The sequence below is a fragment of the Corythoichthys intestinalis genome, chromosome 5, assembly GCF_030265065.1.
Source record: "Corythoichthys intestinalis isolate RoL2023-P3 chromosome 5, ASM3026506v1, whole genome shotgun sequence".
Taxonomy (NCBI): Eukaryota; Metazoa; Chordata; class Actinopteri; order Syngnathiformes; family Syngnathidae; genus Corythoichthys; species Corythoichthys intestinalis.
The window spans coordinates 35,573,639-35,595,702 of record NC_080399.1 but is presented as its reverse complement, the minus strand read 5'-3'; the positions used below and the strand labels follow the sequence as shown (position 1 = coordinate 35,595,702).

Sequence of the window (22,064 nt, the reverse complement as noted above, 5' to 3'; positions counted from 1 at the left end):
TAGGACACGGCAAACAAATCAGGCTGGAGGGTTTTGCAGACCTTGAACGCAGTGCTCGACGCCAGTTTGAAGCTAGCCGCCACAGCTAGCTCTCTCCACCCGAGTCTAAAACTCTCTGTGCGGCATCAAAAGTCGGCCAGACCACCTCGAAACCGTCTTCTTCGTCGCCTGCCCGTCAACATTTGTATGTTCAATATTTATTCAGTGTTGATGAGCAGAATATTTACTTTCAAGAGTTCCATCTTGCATTGTTTATTTTTTTCTCCGACTAGCGGAAGTAAACAAGCATGCCCCAAAACCGTACAAACATAACGCCACATCCCTCTAGTGCAGGGGTGTCCAAACTTTTTGCAAAGGGGGCCAGATTTGGTGTGGTAAAAATGTAGGGGGCCGACCTTGGCTGACGTCCTTTACGTAGAACAACATATTTAAGCAAACTTTAGCAGCCCATTCTGTGTGTCACATTTGCTTTATTTTTTTTTTTTTTTGTAATTCATAATTTCAACAATCTCGCAACTAGCCTTTGTGGGGTTCTCTTTCGACTCTCGGGCTCTTGCAAAATACTGCTGCTGTGAAATTGAACTAGCTTCAAGTTGCTTCAATTTCTCGCTGCGTATCTTCCTGTAATCTGGTCGCACATGTCAGTCTGTCTCGTTTAGTAATATCGCCTCACATTTTGAACTCTTTAAAACCAGCGACTGTCTCTTTGCAAATGAGGCAGACACAGTTGTTGTGAATTTTAATGAAGAAATAGTCCAATTTCCACCTATCCTTGAAGCGTCGGCCATCGCAGTCAACTTTTTTTGTTGATTATCGCTATTTTAAAAAATTGGAGGTAAATGATCACACGGGGTAATGTTGCTTAGAGTGCTTCTGCCTTTTAGTGGGTCAATGAGGAGCAGCATTTGGTGTAAGCTACACAGCAAAAAGCCTGGTGTTGAATTGATTCTCACAGAGTCAATTTCAACTCCTTTTCAGACTTTATATAGGTCCACACTTTCTAGAGTCAAATTAACACTTTGGAAATAGTTCAATATCAACACCACACCAAGAGTTCCTTCTTTAACTCTTTACCAGAGTTGACGTTCTTAGGCAAATAACACTGCTCTGGGTTAAATGTTTACTCCTTACCAGAGTTAGAATAAATAACACTGTGCTCTGAGTTAAATATTTTACTCTTTCACAGAGTTGAATACCTAATCATTTTACTCCTTACCAGAGTTAAATACAATTGATTTACTCTTTACGAGAGTTAAATAATTAAATGTTTTTTTTACTCCTTCTGAGAGTTGAATAATTAAAAGGTTTTACTCTTTACCACAGTTAAAAATAGGGATTAGACAAATGACAGTTTCACATATAAAACATTTATTAAAACAAATAAAATATTAAAATAAATAAAACATTTCGTTTGGCCATGTTCTCCCCAGTCCAGTCAGTCTTTCATTACAGCAGTATAAAATCAACTATAATATATAGATGTTCATCTGAGGCACTGTATGAGCTCTGAACATCGAACGGTGTGCAACATTTCAGCTCAGACATTTTATTTATACACCTTTCCTCACTTGTGGATACTCTGAAAGCATGACGATGCTCATCAAACATCTCTGTAAACATCATGTTTGACAAAAAATAAATCTGGTCGCGACGCAGCACCGTGTTGGTCTGTTGGCTCATCAAATTCAAAATGAAGTGCAGGTGTGTGAGTCGCGGGAGGAGCTTATTTACATCTATCCTGAGTTGAGTTAACACTGATGTCACACCATTTAAATCAGAGGGTGTTAAAAATTACACTTTGGGAGTCGAAATCAACTCCAGGGCGGAGTGATTTGAATCAACAATTAAACACAACTCCAAACACTTAACCATTACACCAGACAGTGTTAAAACAACACTTTGGGAGTAGTATTAACTCCGATTTCCATCAACTATTTAAAATGACTCCAGACACCTAACCATTACACCAGAAAGTGTTAGAATTGAGTGGTATTAACTCGGGACTGAGTTGGATAACATTGACATGATCAACTCTTTCAAATAACTCCAACACTGAACCCAATTTAAATACAATGGTGTTAAAATGACACATTGGGAGTTGAAATCAACTCTGAAATGTTTAACCCTGGAATTTCAACTCTTTAATTTTTGCTGTGTACTTCATATGCTGGTAGCTGTACTGCTAACCAATTTATTAAGTGTGTGCGGGCCAGACGTTATTGATTTTATGACAGAGACTGGGGACCGGATGAAATTTGACCACGGGCCGCATTTGGCCCCCGGGCCGGACTTTGGACATGTCTGCTCTAGTGGCTTGGCGGTGAATTACAGAGCAACGCGTTCCCTCACCGCAGAACTTTCGAATGTCGAATGACGCCGTAGTCGCTACGCCGTCACTGCAACGCGGGAGTATAACTCAGGCTTAAGAGTAAAATGTGACATGAAAGCCGGCATGTTTTTCTCTAGGTGTTTTTGAAAGCCCATATTTGAATTATTTGGGCTGTACTTTGAAAGACATGAGTTTGGGCTTTGGTAGAGAAAGGTGTCGTATTGGTTCTTTCCTGGTGGAGGGGCTAAATTGCAGCAGACTGTTATTAACCTTTATTGCCATCTCGCTCTTACAAGGCACAACATGAAGTCAAGGCCAGATAAACAAGACTCTTAAAATCGAGTCTAAGGATGTCTGTACTTTTCCAATGAGTTTGTGTTCCTGAAAGGAAGTGTTTGATGTGCCTTTCTAAGAGTGTGTCTGTGTCTGCGAGGACACACATGAATGAAACTGGTGGGCTAATGATGACCGCCGGGGGCTCAATAGTGCCACTAAGTGAACACCTCTTAACCAGGCCTCTAATTATAAGGGTTCATGTGCTAGAGAAGGATTCCAAAAGCACCACTCTTTTACACCCCCATTGCACCCAACACTGCACCCCTCAACTGCCTTACAACAACCATAATCATCACAACAAGGGCGCAAAACTCACAACCTCATTAGTGGTGTACCACAGGTTTTATGAGGCTGTTACACACAAAATCCCATCTATTCTATTTCTACTCACAGTGTGATTATGGCAGCCTGAAATAGACCATCATACATGTCATTGCATTGTTGTTAGTCTGGTCACTAGTTGAAAAGTGAAGGCGATGAGTATAGTGTAACTTGTGGATCACTTAGACCTGTTCCTGGCCTTTTTTGTCTTGAGCAAGAGAATTGGATTTCAACCAGATGTTAGTGACCACCTAAACAAGAGTTCCCTCTCATGAAGGAACACCAGCACCATTTTTTAAGTGGTTGACTCCTGTGTATTTGCCTTTACAGGTCTTTGGAGCATTGATCATGGGCTTTGGACTGTGGGTTCTCTTTGATAACCAGAGCTTCATTGCTGTTCTACGTAAGTGCTTTAACACACATATACAGACACATTTGCCCTCTGACTGCCACATACTGGGGTGATAATTTTCCGTAAATATTCAGTATATTTGACCCATGTAATTTTCGATGTCATGACACTGCCTACTACATATTTGGCTCACCTACCCAAAGGCTTATTGTACAGAGGAACCACTCAGAAATGTTCACACCAAACCCTCCTCAAAAAGCAAGTGAAACATGATCACTTCTTCACGTTAATTGTAAAAGTCACAATCTTGACAAACACACAGAATTTGGGTCAGCTGAGTGAAACTCACCATTTTAAGACTTCATGTTTAGTCTTGCTACTGTGAATGACACCTTGTTTCCCAGGTTGCAACATAATCTCACAACTCCGTACATGTCAGTTTTATTTCTGATTCATTTACTTTATTATTGATGCACAGAAGTGGGCAGAAATGCCGAAAATTTCACTCAAGTAGGAGTACCATCACTTCCAAATATTACTCAAGTAAAAGTAATCACCCCCCCCCCCCAAAAAAAAAAAAAAAAAAATCACTCAGGAACAAGTAAAAATGTATTCGGTGAAAAGACTACTCAAGTACTGAGTAACTGCTTATAATGTCTGATTTATTTGTAAAACAATGTTGTTGTTTTTTCTTAGCACAATGTCATCAAAATGAACTGTTAGTATTATACTATAACCTATTACATTACCATAAATAATAAGCCCAAAAATCATGGCATTCCGACTGGAAAAATATGCAGAAATAAATCATCACTGGACCCGTTCCGAGAGCATCAGTGTCCTCTTTTGGATAAACATATTTTGTACAATGAAAGAACGACTCTAGAGGAGTGAGAATTGTTTTTTTTTTGTTGTTGTGGTTTTTCACATCTACTGAAGTTAAAGTAAAAAATGTGGTGCGGTCAAATTAGTTACTTTGGGATTTTTTTTTTTTTTTTTTTTTTAAAGTCAAGTAAATGTAACTGGTTAACTTACCACCCACTGTACCTCTCGTGCCATGATAGACAAGAATGCCACAATGTCTGAAATAACCTTCTCATGAGGCATTTCTACAAATATTATCCTAATAAGTACCGTATTTTTGCGACAAGAGGGCGCACCGTATTAAAAAGCGCAGGCTCATTTTCGGGTAATACTTTGTGTTTAAACCCCCCCCCCCCCCCCAACCACACGAGAGACACTAGCGTTAGCGTTTTCTTGTTGTTGTTTTTTTTAAAGGCAGCGGTAGCAAAACTGAGTTAATTTAACAAAGGACTCGCATCAATCTTAATCGATCCACAAATCCATTAAAGTCATCCTCTGTATCTGAACTGAACAGCTTGACTAGGGCTCCATCAAACACGGCAGCGTCTTCCTCTTGAAAATTACCACAGGTAGAAGTTTTTTTTCCTATTTTCACGTAGGTGATAGCCGTAAGTTTGAACTGGCTTCGTAAGAGTTTCTCTTTGCAATAGATGCCAATCTTGAAGGTCTGTTGCCAAACCAATGCTGTTTAGCCTAACGCACAAACGCGAACGTTACAGCTACTGGGGGCAAGCCCCCTATACCATGCAACCTTCTCCCTTTAAGGCAGTAGTATCCAACCCCGGATCTCCGAGAGCCCCTATCCAGGAAACAAGCTGGATAGGGGCTTTCGAGGACCGGAGTTGGATAGACCTGCGTTAAGGTTCTCACGCGGCTCTCACTTATGTCCGCCTTTTTTAAAAGATTGCTCAGTCAGATAGACACATAATAGTACTCAGTCCACACAATAGGTGCACCACATTATTAGGTGCACTGTCCATTTTGGAGAAAATTTTAGGTACGACTTACGGACTTTTCACCCTAGCGTCAGCCCAGTGTGAAAAGTGGTCCACGGCAAGCACAAAACGGGAGGAGCCACATAGCCTAACGTAGACGTTGTCAAGATGTGAAAAGCTGCAAGCTTATTTACTATTGTCCCAAGCACCAATGTGTTTATTTTTCATTGTTGCACAATAAAACGGCGACTTATCCTATTTCAAGTAGTGAGGGTCATTATAATAGCCGTGTAAAAAGTTTTACTAGTTTCGGTGAGAAGATGAATAGTTTTTTTTTTTTTTTATTGTTCGTGAACTACATTTCCATAAAAACGCATATCGAGGTACAATTTAGCTTAGCAAGGAGAGATAAGAGAGTCATTTTTCAAGTGTCCCAGAGCTCGCAAAATAAAAAAGCACATTTATCAAGGTTTCATCGGCCGTGATTTGCGTATATCCACAACCCGAAACAGCCTGATAGCACAGATGTAAGTATGCCTACCCCTCTGCTATAGGATGTTGATGACATCAGCGCGGCAGCAATATGAAAATAGACCAAGGCTCCATTTTAGGGCCTCGCCTCTTTTGTCGTTACGCTCAAAACGGCAGCCCACCGCTCACTTTCACCGAGAAGTACTCTCACACATACACACTGAATGTTTTGCCGCTGCATCCGTCACACTAGGCTGCAGCAAGCTTGAAACTGCCCTTATTGTTGTGAAAATAAGGTAGATGTAATGAGGTTAGCACTGATGTCTGGTTGTTGAGCCTGTGTCTTTTCAATTCGAATTAATACAAATGTGTCAAAAGTACATTATTTACTGAGGCTTAACACTAGAAAAGTAACTAATTAAAACATTTAGCATTTTTTATGATTATCTCAATGAGACACATAGCTAACTTTGTAGAGGACTTCAGAATCATGTGTAGGGAATGATCTGGCACTGGTCAGTTTGTTTCATTTTATGAAAATATTCACTGCTGTTTTGTTGTTTTTTTCTTAAACCAGATAAGATAAAACATGGCCATGAATTGGCTCCACTTTATACCCTCTGCGAGCCTCCAGTCTTTTTCAGTCCCCCACCATTTCAGTAGGCAATCAATATATCTTCCAACATTTCTGTTGGATTGTGAAGTTTAAATTGATTCTGGCGCATTCTGGGAGCATTTAACTCTGTCGGATGGAGTTAGGCTTGTATAGTGCCTTTCCACCTTTAAGGCCCACCTACTGGACCAACGTGGGGTTTAGTATCTTGTTCATGGATACTCACTTAGACAAGTTCATCAGGGCAGAGAACCGAACCCACAACCTCTCAGTTAGGGAATTACTACTGTACCACTGAGCCACTCCATCCCACCCTGTTTTCTATGTGGGTGTTTATTATAGGCAAAAATATCACGGTTTCACGGTATCACAGTATTGCAATTACAGCTGTAAAATGTGTTACATTGAGGGTTTAAAAAAAAAAAAAAAAATCTCCATTCAACAGGATTTTTAGTTTTCAAAACATATGAGCATATTGTAACCAGTGTTGGGCACGTTACTTTAAAAAAAAAAAAAAAATAGTTATAGTTACTCACTACTTCTGCAAAAAGTAACTGGGTTAGTAACTGAATTACTCTATGGTAAAAGTAACTAGTTGTGTTATAGAACCTTGTAATATTTATTGCACCTCACCAGCAACAGATTTATCCTACACTTGAAGCGCAACAAAAATAAACAGTAAACAATATAGTAAAATAACAATCAGCAGTAAACAAGATAAAATGAGTTTAATAAATTAAATCTAACTCTCACAACCTAAGACAACTGGTCAAATAGACATAGCCTACTGTACTTCAAGTATTTTGACTTGAAATAGTGTTTATATCTCCACCTCGTAAAGGACAAATTTTCCTCTGAATGTTCTGCCATCATATCTCTCCCCTCTGCATGTTTTGTGTGTGTGTGTTTGCCGCACGCGCTGTTCCGGTTTGTGTGTGAAAACACCGGCTCTGATTGGCTTACCATGACACATGACTCTAACCCTCAGCCAATCACAATCACTTCCATCGCATCTATCCAGGGGGTGCATTCAGGTAGCCTCGTCACCCTCAAAGCGTCTGCCATCCTCAAGATGGAAGCAGCATTCTTGCTGACTGACAGTGGGGGATGGGAACGAGGCTCGCATTCAGGTGTAGCAAACACAGAAATGTTAGCAAGCTATGGAAAGCATTGTCTAATTGAATGAGCAAGGACAAACAGCCTGGAGTCACAAGAAGTAGGTGCTGTAATATTCTGATACAGAATTATCCGACGCACTCTAAAGTGCACACGGCGCCAATATTGTTTTGCTCACATGATGCGAGAGTGAGTTAGAGACACGGCCTGCCGAGAGCCATATGTTTGTATTAATGTTGAAGTTATATGTGCTATTAAAGAAACAGAGTGCCAGGACGTCCTGTGTGGTATATCTTTGCTAAGTTAAAGCACAAAACAAAACACGTGCACTATTCTCGAACCTGAACGCACCCCAAGTCTTGGATTACAAATAAACAGAGCAGAGTAGGCTCGCTACGGCTGGTAGTTTCTTCAATTTATTCAGAGTAAGTAACGCACCGCTTTTGACCGTCAGTAACGGTAACGGCGGAAAAAATAATTAGTTAGATTACCCCATTACTGAAAAAATAACGGCGTTATTCCCAACACTGATTGTAACATAAGTATAATTATAAGTTCAAGATAAATAAAATAACAAATTATCTAAATAAAATTAAAATAAATGCAGTCCTTTAGGTGAGCGAAAACCCACAGCTTAACATTATTATCATCAGAACGAAAATAATTTGGGCTGTCAAAATTATTGCGTCAACGGGCGTTAATTAATTTTTTTATTAATCACGTTAAAATATTTGACGCAATTAACGCATGCACTGAATGACCGGCTCGCACATTGCCTCAAACAGATTACAATGAGGCCGTTTATGGACATTAAGAGTGAAGAGAATGCCACCAGCCGCTTGGGGGCAGCGCCGTTCCATACTAATGTTATTTCTTCTAAACGTGGGAGAATTAGTTGTTGTGAGATGTTTATGCTGTATGCACAATGCAATGCAAATTGCTATTTGTGCTCCACACATATTTCGGTAAGTTTTCTTTCTTTTAGTGGCAATTATGTGTCTCTTGTTGTATTTTGGGTAAGATATGTGCAGAGATATACTGTATATCTTATAAAGGCGAGTGGGCACAGGCGTTCTTTGGACCGCGCCGTTTATTGGCATAAGCTTCTCCTTCACAACAAACATAAGTATCGTTTAGTGAAAGCACAACAAAAATAATATTCCTATCTCTCTCAAAAAAAAATAATGTTCACAAAAAGAAAAGCACTTCAGTCTATAGTAATGAGGCCCTATTCTCACAGTTAAACAACAATGCAAAATAAACTGGCATTCCATATCAAAATAGCTATGCAAAATACACGTAAATCTTACTCAGACTTTGGTCACTCTATTCTTATTATTTTTATTCTTATTCTTATTATATTAACTCTACTTTTGATGGAAAATTTTACAAATTTTATTTAAAACAAAAACATGAAGAGGGGTTTTAATATAAAATTAGTATAACTTGTAACTATAACATTTGTCTTTTAAAAACTACAAGTCTTTCTATCCGTGGATCACTTTAACAGAAAGAATGTTAATAATGCCATTTGTGGATTTATTGTTATAATAAACAAATACAGTGCTTATGTACAGTATGTTGTATGTATATATCCGCCTTGTGTCTTATCTTTCCATTCCAACAATAATTTACAGAAAAATATGGCATATTTTATAGATGGTTTGAATTGCGATTAATTACAATTAATTAATTTTTAAGCTGTAATTAACTCCATTAAAAATTTTAATTGTTTGACACCCCTAAAATAATTAGAATTATTTTCCAAAAAAGCACAGGTGTATGACTAGTATCATGTTTATATTATACACACACTCTTTCTTAACACAGACAGTTGCCAGAGAGAAAAAAAAAAACACGTTTTACCACCGTTAGACACACTAAACATGCTGGAGTTGACTCTCCGACCTGGTGGTAAACATTCATGATAGTGTTTACTAATGTTTAAATTTGTATTAAAATCACATTGGAGGTATTGCCTCCTCAGCAGCCATGTTCCCTCTTTGTCATGTGTCTGAGCAAACACACAAGCTCCCTGAGCACACTGTGGATCGCATTGAGCAACGTCAGATGTGTACACTGTGGCCACACACCAGTATCACGCCTGTTGAAAACCTTGGATCATAACAAGTTACATAGCTTATTTAAAGAATGAAATTACATCAGCAATTTTCATTAGTTCACTTTTAATATTATTGATTTGGCCCACTTAAAATGAAAAAGACAAAAATCTAATTCATGAGATATGTATTATGTTATATATGAGAGTCCTGCTTTGGCCTGGGTAGGGTCCAGTTGTAGCATGGCTGAGTTGATAAATCATAATGAACAACCACAATATGAATACAGTATACCAAACTCCCATATTAAAATTGTTCAGACAATAAGGATTCCTATTCTTTGTCAGAGCAGCTACTCTGCGAAAACACACCTCCTTAAAACAAGTTAAATTCCCTTGTTTTCAGTTTAAATCTACTACAAATTAGTGAAATTATCTGCCAGTGCTTCAGGTAAACTTCACTCACTTAGATTTCGTTGAATAAGCTTGTTTTCAGCTATTTTTCTTAACAGACTTATTTTGAGCCAAAAGTTGGTATATTTAATCGAGGAAAAAAAGCTTGTGAAGAAATTCAGGAATATATATTGTTCCATTATTATAAAGCAGATTTTTCTCAATTTTGGTGAAAAATGAACAACTTTTAGATTTATGGATTTCATAATAACCAATGTTAATATTTACTTAAAGTAAGTGGAATAATCTGACGCATTCATCTGTTAAACTAGTGTTTGACACTTAAAACAAGATGGAGAAAAGTATTTGACTAGAATTTAAGAAATCATCTGATTAAGACTTAAATAAATTTGCAGTGTATACAGAACAGGATAATAAGGGGGAGAAAAAAACATTTCACCGCTTCTTCTATTTGCACATACTCCGACAGCCATTCTATCTTAAAAGAATCACATTTCTCTTTTTTACTTTGGCTTGATGAGTGTAATATCGCTGACCGTTTCTTTTGCCATGATTAGGGGTTAGCATTTGCGTCTCCTAACTCCCCTGCACTGTTGTTAGCTTGCTAAATTGAACGGTGCCTATGGGCAGGGCAGATACAATGTCAATGCTATGATTGGATGCGCAGCGTGGTCGAAGTGAACTGTATCGTATTATTGGTTAGACAACTGAATGGGAGTGTCTATTTGGCGCATTGAACGCCCAATAGGAGCGTCGCGTTGTCGTATTAAACTCACCAATAGCACTCAAACAATAATTAATAAAACATCGATGTTTTTGAAATATGATGTAGTTGGTGTTCGCCAGCCGTGCAGAAACTGCCCCTGAACTTCAGTTACACTTAGCTCGCGCTAATAATAAATTTAATGAGGGGGAAAAAATGCATACAACAAAACCGAAACCGTACGCAAGTGAACCGAACATGTAAAACAATACTGTTCAATACATCCACAAGATAAGTTACACCTACGCACGAACCTGCTTAACTGTGCTAAATTAATTCATTATGTTTTACAGTCGTGTTTTATAGTGCAAATTACATAATACAAGACTACATGAAACATGCTAAGCAAAGTCTATGTTGCCATTTTTGTGTTGTTTTAGTACGATCGTGTGCCTGAGTTGTACTCGAGTCACTCAACGCTGCCATTGTTGTAATGATATACGGTCACAACTGCGCATGCGCTTACATGGAGTACAAATGCAATTAGTTGCCGACAATAATTGATAATCAAATTCATTGACAACAAATTCCTTAATTGAATACTGTCAATTTAATCGAATAGGTGTTGCAGCCTTTATCTCAGGAGTTAGGCGAAGGCTAACTTCAACTTGTTTTAAATTAATTTTACTCAGAAATTGAAGTCTGGCCTACTAATTTGATAAGCTACTGAATACAGCTCATTTGGTTCACAATATGAACTTGATAAAATGAATGAGCAAAACTAAATAGCAAGTTACTTCAGAGATCTTAAGAATTTGAGTCATGTCTACCGGTATGTAATAAAAAAAATCTGAAATTAGCATGATTAGTAGGATGTGTTTTTTTTTTTTTTTTTGATTCATTTTTCACAATGGAGTTCTTTTTGTGTTTTTTAATCCCTTTAATCTCTTACAACTGAGTTTTTCATATTCTTATATACAGAGGAATCATCAGACTCTGTGAAAGTGGCTTCCCATATTCTCATCGGAGTGGGTTCCTTGTCAATGGCCATGGGCTTCTTTGGCTGCATCGGAGCTATCTACGAAATTCGTTGCCTCCTTGGTCTGGTGAGAAATTTCATTTTTCTTCAAGGCAATATCGGGAACGTTTGCTTAGCGAGTGATCTAGGGCTGCAGCTATCAAAGAGCTTAGTAATCGAGTAATAGACTGAAAATTCTATTGATTAATCGAGTAATCGGATATCATCATAAATCATATATTTTTTTTAGGTAAAGAGCAGTTATAAATATACATGAGAAAACAAGACATTTCATCTAATTTTGAACCGTTTTCAGTCAATCACTGGCTTTATTTTTTATGTACATTGTTGAAAACAGCCAACAATTGCATCTCAGATGTACTCTCGGATCACAGAAGCAATGGCTCGCATCAGTCATTTCATGTATTTTTTTTTTTTTTTTTTTTAGGGAAGGGCAGTTTTATTTTTGAAACGGATTTTTTTCTTTGATTGAAAATAGTTTTTTTTGATTGAAGCAACCTTTTCTGGGATTGAATGATTTAGACACAAACGTCCTACCCATGATATGCCCCCCCCCCAAAAAAAGATTGCTTCAATCAAAGAAAACGGTTTAAATGATATTTTATCGCATTCAAAAACTTATTTTCTGTAATTGAATTTTTTTTATTTTTGATCGAAGTGATTTTTCTTTTTTGAAAATATTTTTTTTGTTTGAAGTAACTTATTTTTTGATTAAATAATAAAGGCCCAAATGCAAAACTACATTACTTCAATCAAAAAATTTGTTTCAATCAAAAAAAAAACTTGACTTCAATCCAAAGAAAAAAAAACATCAAAGAAAAAGTTTTCAAATGCATTTTTTTGAGTTTCAAATTTATTTTTGCATTCAAACACCTTTTTTTGATTGAAGTGACTTTTTTGTATTCAAAATATATATTTTGATTGAAGCAACTTTTTTTTTGTTTTTATTGAAGCTACTTTTTTTGATTGAATAACAAACATAGAAGCCTAGCCCTCCGCAGGGCTAACGTTACGTGAGCGAGTGAAAGCTAGCGCCAACTTATTTACTAGCGCTGAGAATCTACTGCTTTAAGATGGCGGCTGTTTACTAATGCCGCCCAGTCTGTCATTTTGCATCTAGTTCTACTTAGATGTGATATCTATGAGACACACTACGCATAAACCCAATACAGCATTCCAGCAAAATAACCTCATACCAACTGTGCAGCATGGAAGTGGAAGTTGTTTTTGCGTAGTTTTTGGCAACGTCAGAGTAGTTTGTAGCGGCTGTCGGCTGCTGTAAGTTTTTTTTCTTTTTATCGCTTCTTCCTCTATGTATGTGACGTGAGCGCGTTGTCCCGCATTAGTTAAAAGTAGTCTCGGCAAAACGTGATGCTTATAGCTGGCAAAATTAAACGATTCCTCGAGGTGAATAAAATTACTCGGACCAGTTTTTAAACTCGAGTATTCGTTTCAGCTCTAGGGCCCTTGTCATGACCACAGAACAAAGTACTGCAATTGTTTTGCTGCATGGTCTGGTCGAACGATGCAAATGCTCTCCACAATCATTCGTGGTCAGTCTCAGCAAGTCATGTTAGTCATCTAAATTTCCCGTAATGTCCTCACATTTCTCCACGCTTAGCCTGAAATAGACGAAAACCATGCTCTGTATCCCCAATATTGACCAAAGTAGTTAATCATCCCGACACTGGTGTGCCCTACTGTGTAATTTCTACCTATTGTTAGAGTAGAAAACATGCTTGAAATTGCACCTGCTTCAAGTCGGCATGTGGCTTTAAAGTGATCCTCTAACTTAAATACATGTAGGCTCTAATAAACCACAATTGTTCTCTTGTACTAAAATATGTTGTTAGAAACACATAAAATGTTAAATCAATGGCAATATTTTATAATATTTAGTCCATACTTTGACCGTTAGTTGGCGCCATGGTTTGCGGGCTCGCAGTGATGACGTCATTGGGATCTTTCCAAATGTGTAGCGTGTTCAACAATTGCTTATTGCTGCCTAAACTCGCGAAGTAAAATGCCACGATGTGCTGCTTTTGGATGCAATTTCCAGTCAAATGGAAACAAGGGGAGTGAAGTGAGTGGTCAAGGTGGAATTATTATTTTTTGTGAATAAATGTGCATAAGTGGAAGCTTCTCCCCCTTTTTGGTCCCTGTATGCACTTATCCTACCCACCACGCATTACAACTGGCGCCCGAACATTTTTCCTGGATCCTTAGTCAAGTAAGGGATCCGTCTATTTTCTGGATCCGACGGTCCCACCGCGTCTGCAATATTGGTTTCGGATCTGTCTGTTTTTTTGATTCGTCGGTCCCACAGCGGCTTTTCGGATCAGTCTATTTTGTGGAATCGACGGCCTGATCGCGGCTGCGACATTGCCATGGGATCAGTCTAATTCCTGGATCTTCGATTGAGTAAAAAACACAGATTTGGATTACTATTGCTATTTTTTATGTTGACTATTCTTTGTGGGAGTTTTCCCCAAATCATACTAAATAATTAAAGCACTATGGCACGCTACAGTGACAACAGTGACTCTGACGTGGACCTTACAACAATGTTGGAGTTCGTCAGGGAACGCTGTTGGAATTCGTCAGGGAACGCTTGTTTGCGTACTGCTGAGCTCCCGAGTGAAGAGTGGTCAAGGTGGAAATATTATTTTATGTGAATAAATGTGCATAAGTGGAAGCTTCTCCCCTTTTTGGTACATTTATACACGTATCCTAGCTACCACGTGTTACACAAGGTGTGCTCTTTGGCCTGTACTGTATGTAAAGCACACGACAGCTCTAGATGCTAACAATCTACATAATTATATTGGGATAAGTTTGAAAACGCAATATGCTTACCTTGAATACCTCCTAATAAAACCGGAGTTCTAAACAGCATACACTCTCCCTCCCAACCGGAGTTCCCAACACCACCAGTTTTGCCCAACTTTTGTCTTATCAGGTGTTTGCTGCACGCATTTTTCCCTGATGCTCGTCTTGTGGACGACCGACAGTGCTGTCCTGCTCTTCACTTTTCAGATCTGGTTCAAATAGGAAGGGTAGAACAGACGACATGTTGGGAAAGCTAACGAGTGACACGCTGGAATTTCGGCAACGGGACCGGTGACGTCACGCACTGCGACATAACAAGAGTGGCGACCTATCACTTAAAATAATTTGACAAACTTTATTAGAACAAAAACATTGAGGGGTTTTAATATCAAATTATTATAACTCATACTAACATTTATCTTTTAAGAATTACTTGTCTTAAAAATAGAGGATCCCTTTAAGAACACAAATTCCTACTGACACTTAAGTCAACAGCACCTCTACATATGGAGGAGGGCTTGCAACGTGTGCTGACTGACGGAGGTGGACTGTGGGGATGCAGGGATAAAAGCTGCTTCGTGCTTCGATGGTAAAGTATGAGTGGGTTTATGTAGCGTATTTTTGGACTATAAGTCGCAATTTTTTTTCATAGTTTGTCTGGGGGTGCGACTTTACTCAGGAGCGACTTATGTGTGAAATTATTAACACATTATGATATCATTTCACATGTTATTTTGGTGTTTTGGAGTGACACTGATGGTTTCGTAAACTTGCTAGCATGTTCTTTATGCTATAGTTATCTATAGTTATCTGAATAACTCTTAATAGCTTTGGCCACGTTCACGCTCTGCCTTTGGCAATGTGTGTTCAATTTTATTATTGACTTTTTTATATTGAACTGCATGCTTTTAGTTTGTGGCGCTCTCACGCCCAAGTGGGGGCGCACTCGCACTTGTTTACGCGAAGAAGAGCGCTCACACGCCAGAAGAAGACGGACAGCTACGCAGCGTCTGAGTGAGTGGGCGAGAGAGAGCGAGAGAGAGAAGCACGGCTGCGAACATACGTTCATTGTTTATGCTTGTAAAATATCTCTCCAGAGGCAACGCCTGTGTTCATCATCTTTTCTGTTGTTGTTGTGTGTTTTCCACCCGCGATCGGACACTTAGAGCCAGTTGTGTGGTTGTTTAAACGATGTGCTAATGCTAGCGAACACATGCTAACCGTTTGTGTCTTTGCTGTAATAGCAGCAATTTATCATATATTTACGTCTATGCGAAACTGTTTGGTATCGAGGACGAAATTGATTTGTATTATTTCTATTTTTAGTTTCACTCTTCAAATGATGGTGTCATAACGACGGCCAAAATAAAGTCAGCAAATTATACGGACGTCCAGCATCGTCATTTGGGAGTTTAGCTCGCTGTATAGCCAGGACCGAGCCGTAGTGTCCTGGTGAGGACAGTATATTCGCATTTCGTTGTCGTTCGTCATGGATCATGTAACATTATCATACTGTACACTTATTTCCCAATGTTGTTCTCTATTGTATTTTTATATTAAACTGCCTTTCAAGATGACATATCTGGTCTATGTGTTGGATTTTATCAAGTAAATTTCCCCCCAAAAATGCGATTTATACGCCGGTGCGACTTATATGTTTTTTTTCCCCTCTTCTTTGGGCATGTTATGGCTGGTGCGACTTATACTCAGGTGCGACTTATAGTCCGAAAAATACGGTACATGGCCTCTTCTGTTGGCCGATAATTGTAGGGCTGCTTGGACCTACTTATTTTCCCAATGGCATTGACCAGCTGCCATGAGGCCTCCAATTAGTCTCACAAACGTACTACAAATGCGTCTGAAACAACGTCTACACAATTACAAATGTGAAGCCTAGCAGACTCAATAAATGTCCTCTCCAGAGTTTCTTTGCTTGAATGCTGCTGAAGAGATCTCCGATAATATCATTCTTCTTCTGTTCCTCCCCAACAGTACTTCACGTGCCTTCTGCTTATTCTTATTGCCCAAGTGACTGCTGGGGTTCTCATCTACTTCCAAAGAGATCCGGTGAGATGCTTCGTCCTAATTTTATTTTTGTTTTTTACACGGTCTACTTAGAATTCTGGCCACTATTGATGCAGCTGTGTTCTGCTGTGTGTTTGCACTTCCTACCACCTCATGCCGCAGCTGTGAGCGTAAGCCTCCTGTTTCCTGTGGTGAAACAATGTTTCATAGCTCAACAAGTGGCAAGTCAGCAAGTGTTGGTTTTAGACTGTCAGTGTTTCCTCTTGAATTTTTTTTCAGCAGCAGGGGAAGAAATAGTCAAATGAATGTTATATTATTTAATTCATTTTTTTTTTATATATATATTTTTAATGCACATAGTTAATTATGTTGTGTGGGCAGCATAACATAATATGCTGCTCGCACATCATAATTATCTATGAATCTTTAAAGAATAAATTGATAAAAAATACTTTTTTTCTTCTATAAACCCTCCCATGTCAGTTAAAAGTTATGAATGTGCACATGGCTGCCACCTCTGCCACTTTTCTCCCACATGCGTCTTCGTCCCCAGTGAGCCTGAATGGCCTGTTAGTATTTAAGGCTTCACCACAGGCCGGGCGGTGCCCCCTTTTCCCAGAATAGGGTGAGGTTGCATCTCCAAAAGAGCTCTAGTGGCCAAAACTCTGCCACAGCTCTGTGATCTTGCGCGCACACACACACACACACACACACACGTGCGTGCGCTGAGGCTGTGTTTATGCTACTCTTCAGTTCAGTGTAAGTACTGTATTTATAATAAAGGTGAGTGTTGTAAATATGAATAAATATCAAGATTTCCTCTGAACTTCACATGAAAATGCAAGTGTGTAATGTCTTTGCAATGCAGGGTAGATTTTACTGTGTACTGTGTAAAATGCTAATACATACTCTTTTTAAAAATGAGTATCATTCCATGATTATTAATGAAAGTTTTTTTATTGTATTACTAGTTAAAAAGTGAAATGTCCACCATCATCAAGGGCATGATCGTCCAGTATACCGGACAGAACAAAACCTCAGAACACACTTGGGACTATATCCAGAGAACGGTGAGTGATATCTCTTGCTTAGAGCCTAGATCTTGAGCCCAAACCCGAATGGGTCGGGCCCAAAATATCAATCATTTACATTCGGGTTGGGTGGGTCTAGTCGGGCCGGACTTCTCTCTCGCTAACTTTTTAAAAATAAATATACGTATATTTGTATATGGATGTTAAACTAAGGAATACTTGTTATAAAATAAATTAATTGGATAAAACAGAAAGAGCGCTGTGGCAATTCCAAACATGAGCCGCAACACAGCCAGTGCATTGTTTGCGCACATGAATGCCGTGGCCCCGCCCTCTTTTTAATCTTCCCCTCGCGCTCTGGGGCTCTCCGCAACTCTGCAACCTCCTATTTCCTTTTCGAATTTCGATATGGATATGATATTGGTCAAACATCTTTATTATTATTTGTTTCGAGGGCTGCACCTCTTCGTACTAAGCAGGATATTGTGGAGTTTGTAGTGTTCCTTAAAATGTTCTTATTTATTTTGTTTCAGTGCTCCTTAAGGCAGGTTGTGCGTTTTCTGATGCGAGTCATTAAAATAATGTTATTTAAAAGTATTTTAGTTTATTTTTGTATATGCTGCTGTTCCTCTCCTTGTCAGAGAGGCGCGTCCATGTGAGCACAATATCCCACACAGAAATATATTTAACAAACCTTTCCAACGTTATTTCGATTTATAATGATCATAAAAATATGTAGACTATTTAAACATTAAGAAAACTTGCGTTTTTTTCTGCCAACTCGAAGAAATTAAAATGAATGTCTGTTGCTGCAATTTGCCAAGGAAATTCGCATGAACTATCCACCTGATAGAACAGACACAAATATAAAAGATATAAATGTTCATTGAATATGCATTTTACAGTGTTGTTTAAATGGGAGAATTCCTTCCTTCTGGGTCCTCACAAATAAAACATAAAATTTCGGGGGTTTTCTGGGCTCAGGCCTACAAATAAAACGTAAAATTTCGGCTTTTTTTCCAGGCTCGGGCCTAAAAATAAAACGTAAAATTTTGACGTTTTTCGGGCTCGGGGATACAAATAAAAAATACAATTTCGGGCTCAGGTCTGCAAGTTAATTGCTCAGGCCGGGTCGGGCTTTCATACACTCAGGCCGGGTCGGGTCGGGCTGGATTTTTTAGGCTCGATCCAGGCTCTACTCTTGCTTCAGTTTTTACAAATATACACTACCGTTCAAAAGTTTGAGCTATAGTGTGTCATATGGGATTTTTCATTATATACACTACGGTTCAAAAGTTTGGGGTCGCTTTGACCCCAAACTTTTGAACAGTAGTGTATAGTAATTTATTTTTTAAGAAACGTATAAAAAAAATGCACTAGATATTTTTATCATGAATGAACTGAAAAATCATCTCTCGATTGTTGGACAAATAAGCAAGCAATGAAACCCCATGCTCTGCCATGTTGTGTAATTTTGGTGACTTTGTGGAAATTTTTTAAAAAGTGTTTTTGTGATGGTTCAGGATGCAGCAGCTTCCCACGCAGCTTACACATTTCTTCTCTTGTTGCAGATGAAGTGCTGTGGGTGGACGGGGCCTATCAACTGGTCTGACAACATGCTGATCAAGAACAGCTCCCAGAACCTCTATTCCTGTTCCTGTCGTAACGAATCCTTGCCTGGCACCGACATCAAGGTGGTGGGCCTGTGCGAGCACCTCTCATCGGAACTTCCAGTCTACCAAACGGTACGGCCTTGTGTTTGTTTATAGTCTCGTAGACCTCATCTTGCTAAGTCTCCTGATTGCTTTAGCTTTTGCCTTGTGTTTATTTGCACCTGCCGATGTTTGGATTTAAATGCCTGAACTGACTTGTACATCCACCATTACCATCGACTTTTTTTTCCTCCCTGCTCACAGGCAAATCATATATTTCTCCACTGATGCGCACTGGGTGTTATGTTTGAATAATATTGTTTTTGTTTATTGTAGCTAACCACATAACTAACCAGTGTTGGAACGAACGCCCTTACATTTGTTACATAACATACCGAAACTACTTTTTGCTGTAACTTCTAACGTAATGCGTTACATTTTCTTTTTAACAGCCCTATAGTTATTGTACGAGTATTACCCAAGTTATTTATGTTAGGTGATCCAAGTGAAAAGATGCCAAAAGATGCGTTTAATGCCACTGTAGTCTGCTGTAAAACTTCTAATGGTGTGCTCGTATGTTTGCTCTATTAATGGCTGTGCACTAACTATAAGAGTTTGGTATTAGTATATGTTGTACAGTATGTTGTCCATAACCTCGACGTGCATCAGCGACTTAAGTTCATTTCCAGGGAAATCTCTGGTGGTTGTAGAGTTGAGCGGGAATATGCAGTGATGGGAAAGTATAAATTTAATCAAAAATGGATGGAAGATAGTTTAAGAGGTGGTTGGCACCTGGTAGAAATAATAACAGAGCCCGGTGCAAAGTAGGGGTGTGACAATATGATAAGTTGATATATTGCTAGAGGTGGGAATCTTGGGGCACCTAACGATTCCATTACGATTCAGAGGCTACGATTCGATTATGAATCGATTTTTTTCATGCCCCCCTGCCTTCAAAACAGGAAATAAAATACTCAATTCCGCATTCTGTATCGGCAGCTTTTAACTACATTGAATTAATTTAATGTTGTGAATCAACCGTTAAAATTGTTAAATTGCTCCCGTTATTCCATAATTTCCCGTACGTCTACTTTCGACATGTGAAAGTTTTAATACTGTCCCATCATTTAAAAATAGATTCATGTAAAGATTTTGCCGATTTCGGAGTAATTTAAAGTTAATTAGGTTCGATACAACAGAGCCTTCCAGAGAAGTCTACTGCTTTATGATGACGGCTGTTTACTAATGCCGGCAAATCCGTCATTTTGCATCTAGTTCTCAATACATGTTCTAACACCGCCATCGTCTGTCCTTTCGCATCTAGTTCTATATATATACATATATATATATATATATATATATATATATATATATATATATATATGATATCTTCCATAGCATTATATGCTCGTATGTTTGTAGCAACTGTGCGTTGTTTGTAGCAGCTGTCGGCCGCAGTCAGGTATTATTGTTTTTTAATCTAGCGGCATAAGTTGTAGATGATATTTACTCTCGGCTTGTTCTCATTGCGTCCCGAAGACCGCGCTGACTGTGTTTTAGTTCCGCTTTACTTGGTGTAATTAAATAATCGGAATTTGGATGTTTGTGAATCGTTCTCGAATCTTCCACAGCCGGATCGCGAATAATCTAAGAATCAGAAATTTCGCACACCTCTATACTGGACTGTCTCAGAAAATTAGAATACACAATATTCTAATTTTCTGAGACAGTCCTGTATATTGTTCTATGTAAAGGACGTCAGCCAAGGTCGGCCCCCCACATTTTTACCACGCCAAATCTGGTCCCCTTTGCAAAAAGTTTGGACACCCCTGCTTTAAATGGTGGATTAATGTACAGGACTGTCTCAGAAAATTAGAATACACAATATTCTAATTTTCTGAGACAGTCCAGTATATCGCGTTACACTGTACCCCAAAACGTGATCGATTTGCTCACGCCAAGAATTAATATATCGTTTTAAAAAGGTGTCACTTTTTAAAAAAATAATAATAAAAAGTAAAGGGAACCCAAGGTTGCTACCAAAATCGGTTTCCATTAGAATAGTGTGAGTTCACTGGCTGCCATTGACCGCACTAGAAATCCAATTCATTTGACTGGATTGGACGTCTAAGTGAACTGTAGTTAGTTTCATATTTGAATAAATAGTAATTAGCTACTTTTTATTTTATAAATCTTAACTACAAAATTTTTCAAAAGTAACTTGAACAGCACTGTAAAAAGTGCTTTTGAATCATGAGTGGAAATAACACATTTCGTGCATGCACAGGATCACAGGATTTTACTTAAACGTTTATAGCATTTAAAGTTTTGAAGTTCTGTAGTCGTTACATTTTTTGTTTTTATTCAACGTACTCGATCGTACCTCGACATAAGATCGCTTCGACACACGATCTTTTCGACATCCGACGTAAAATTTGACTCGCCATTTGTTTCTACATCCGACGACATGCTCGAAATACGACGATTTTTGACAACGCCGCAATTTTTGGTTTTTTTGCCAGAACACGGACGCACGGCTGATTTTCTTGTGAGATAAATCAGCACTGGATCCAAAAAGGTTAGTGCAGGTGGAGAAAAAAAAGGTGACACATAACATTGAAATGAAGACGTGAATGATAGCAAAATATAAGCATGGTGTGTGCATCCATGAACTGGGTCGACAGCAGGGCCGGAGAATGTCGATCTACGTCGGCGGTCCTCCTCCATTCGCCAGTCTTTAAAAGTTAGGGTGACAATTCCTATTGTGGTAACATCACCAAAGAAATCGCTTGCTTCGTCAGGTTTCTAATCATTTATTCAATCAACTTGCCTCGAGTCCACTGCTGTTGACGCCAGGATCGAAACGGAAAGTAAAGTCAGCCCCGCGGTACGTTCAGGTACAGCAAAAAATAAAATTACATATATATATATATATATTAAGGCTGTCAAACGATTAAAATTTTTAATCCAGTTAA

At 38.6% G+C, this 22,064-nt stretch overlaps 1 protein-coding gene across 1 annotated transcript in view; it reads left to right on the top strand.

Annotated features, from left to right (window-relative positions):
* Positions 1–22,064, top strand: part of LOC130916035 (CD82 antigen-like) — a 40,945-nt gene that overhangs the window by 7,770 nt on the left and 11,111 nt on the right. The window contains exons 3-7 of the mRNA XM_057836395.1: positions 3,317–3,389; positions 11,495–11,619; positions 16,374–16,448; positions 17,378–17,476; positions 19,009–19,182. Coding sequence (XP_057692378.1) covers positions 3,317–3,389; positions 11,495–11,619; positions 16,374–16,448; positions 17,378–17,476; positions 19,009–19,182 — 546 coding nt within the window. The remainder of the gene's footprint in view (positions 1–3,316; positions 3,390–11,494; positions 11,620–16,373; positions 16,449–17,377; positions 17,477–19,008; positions 19,183–22,064) is intronic.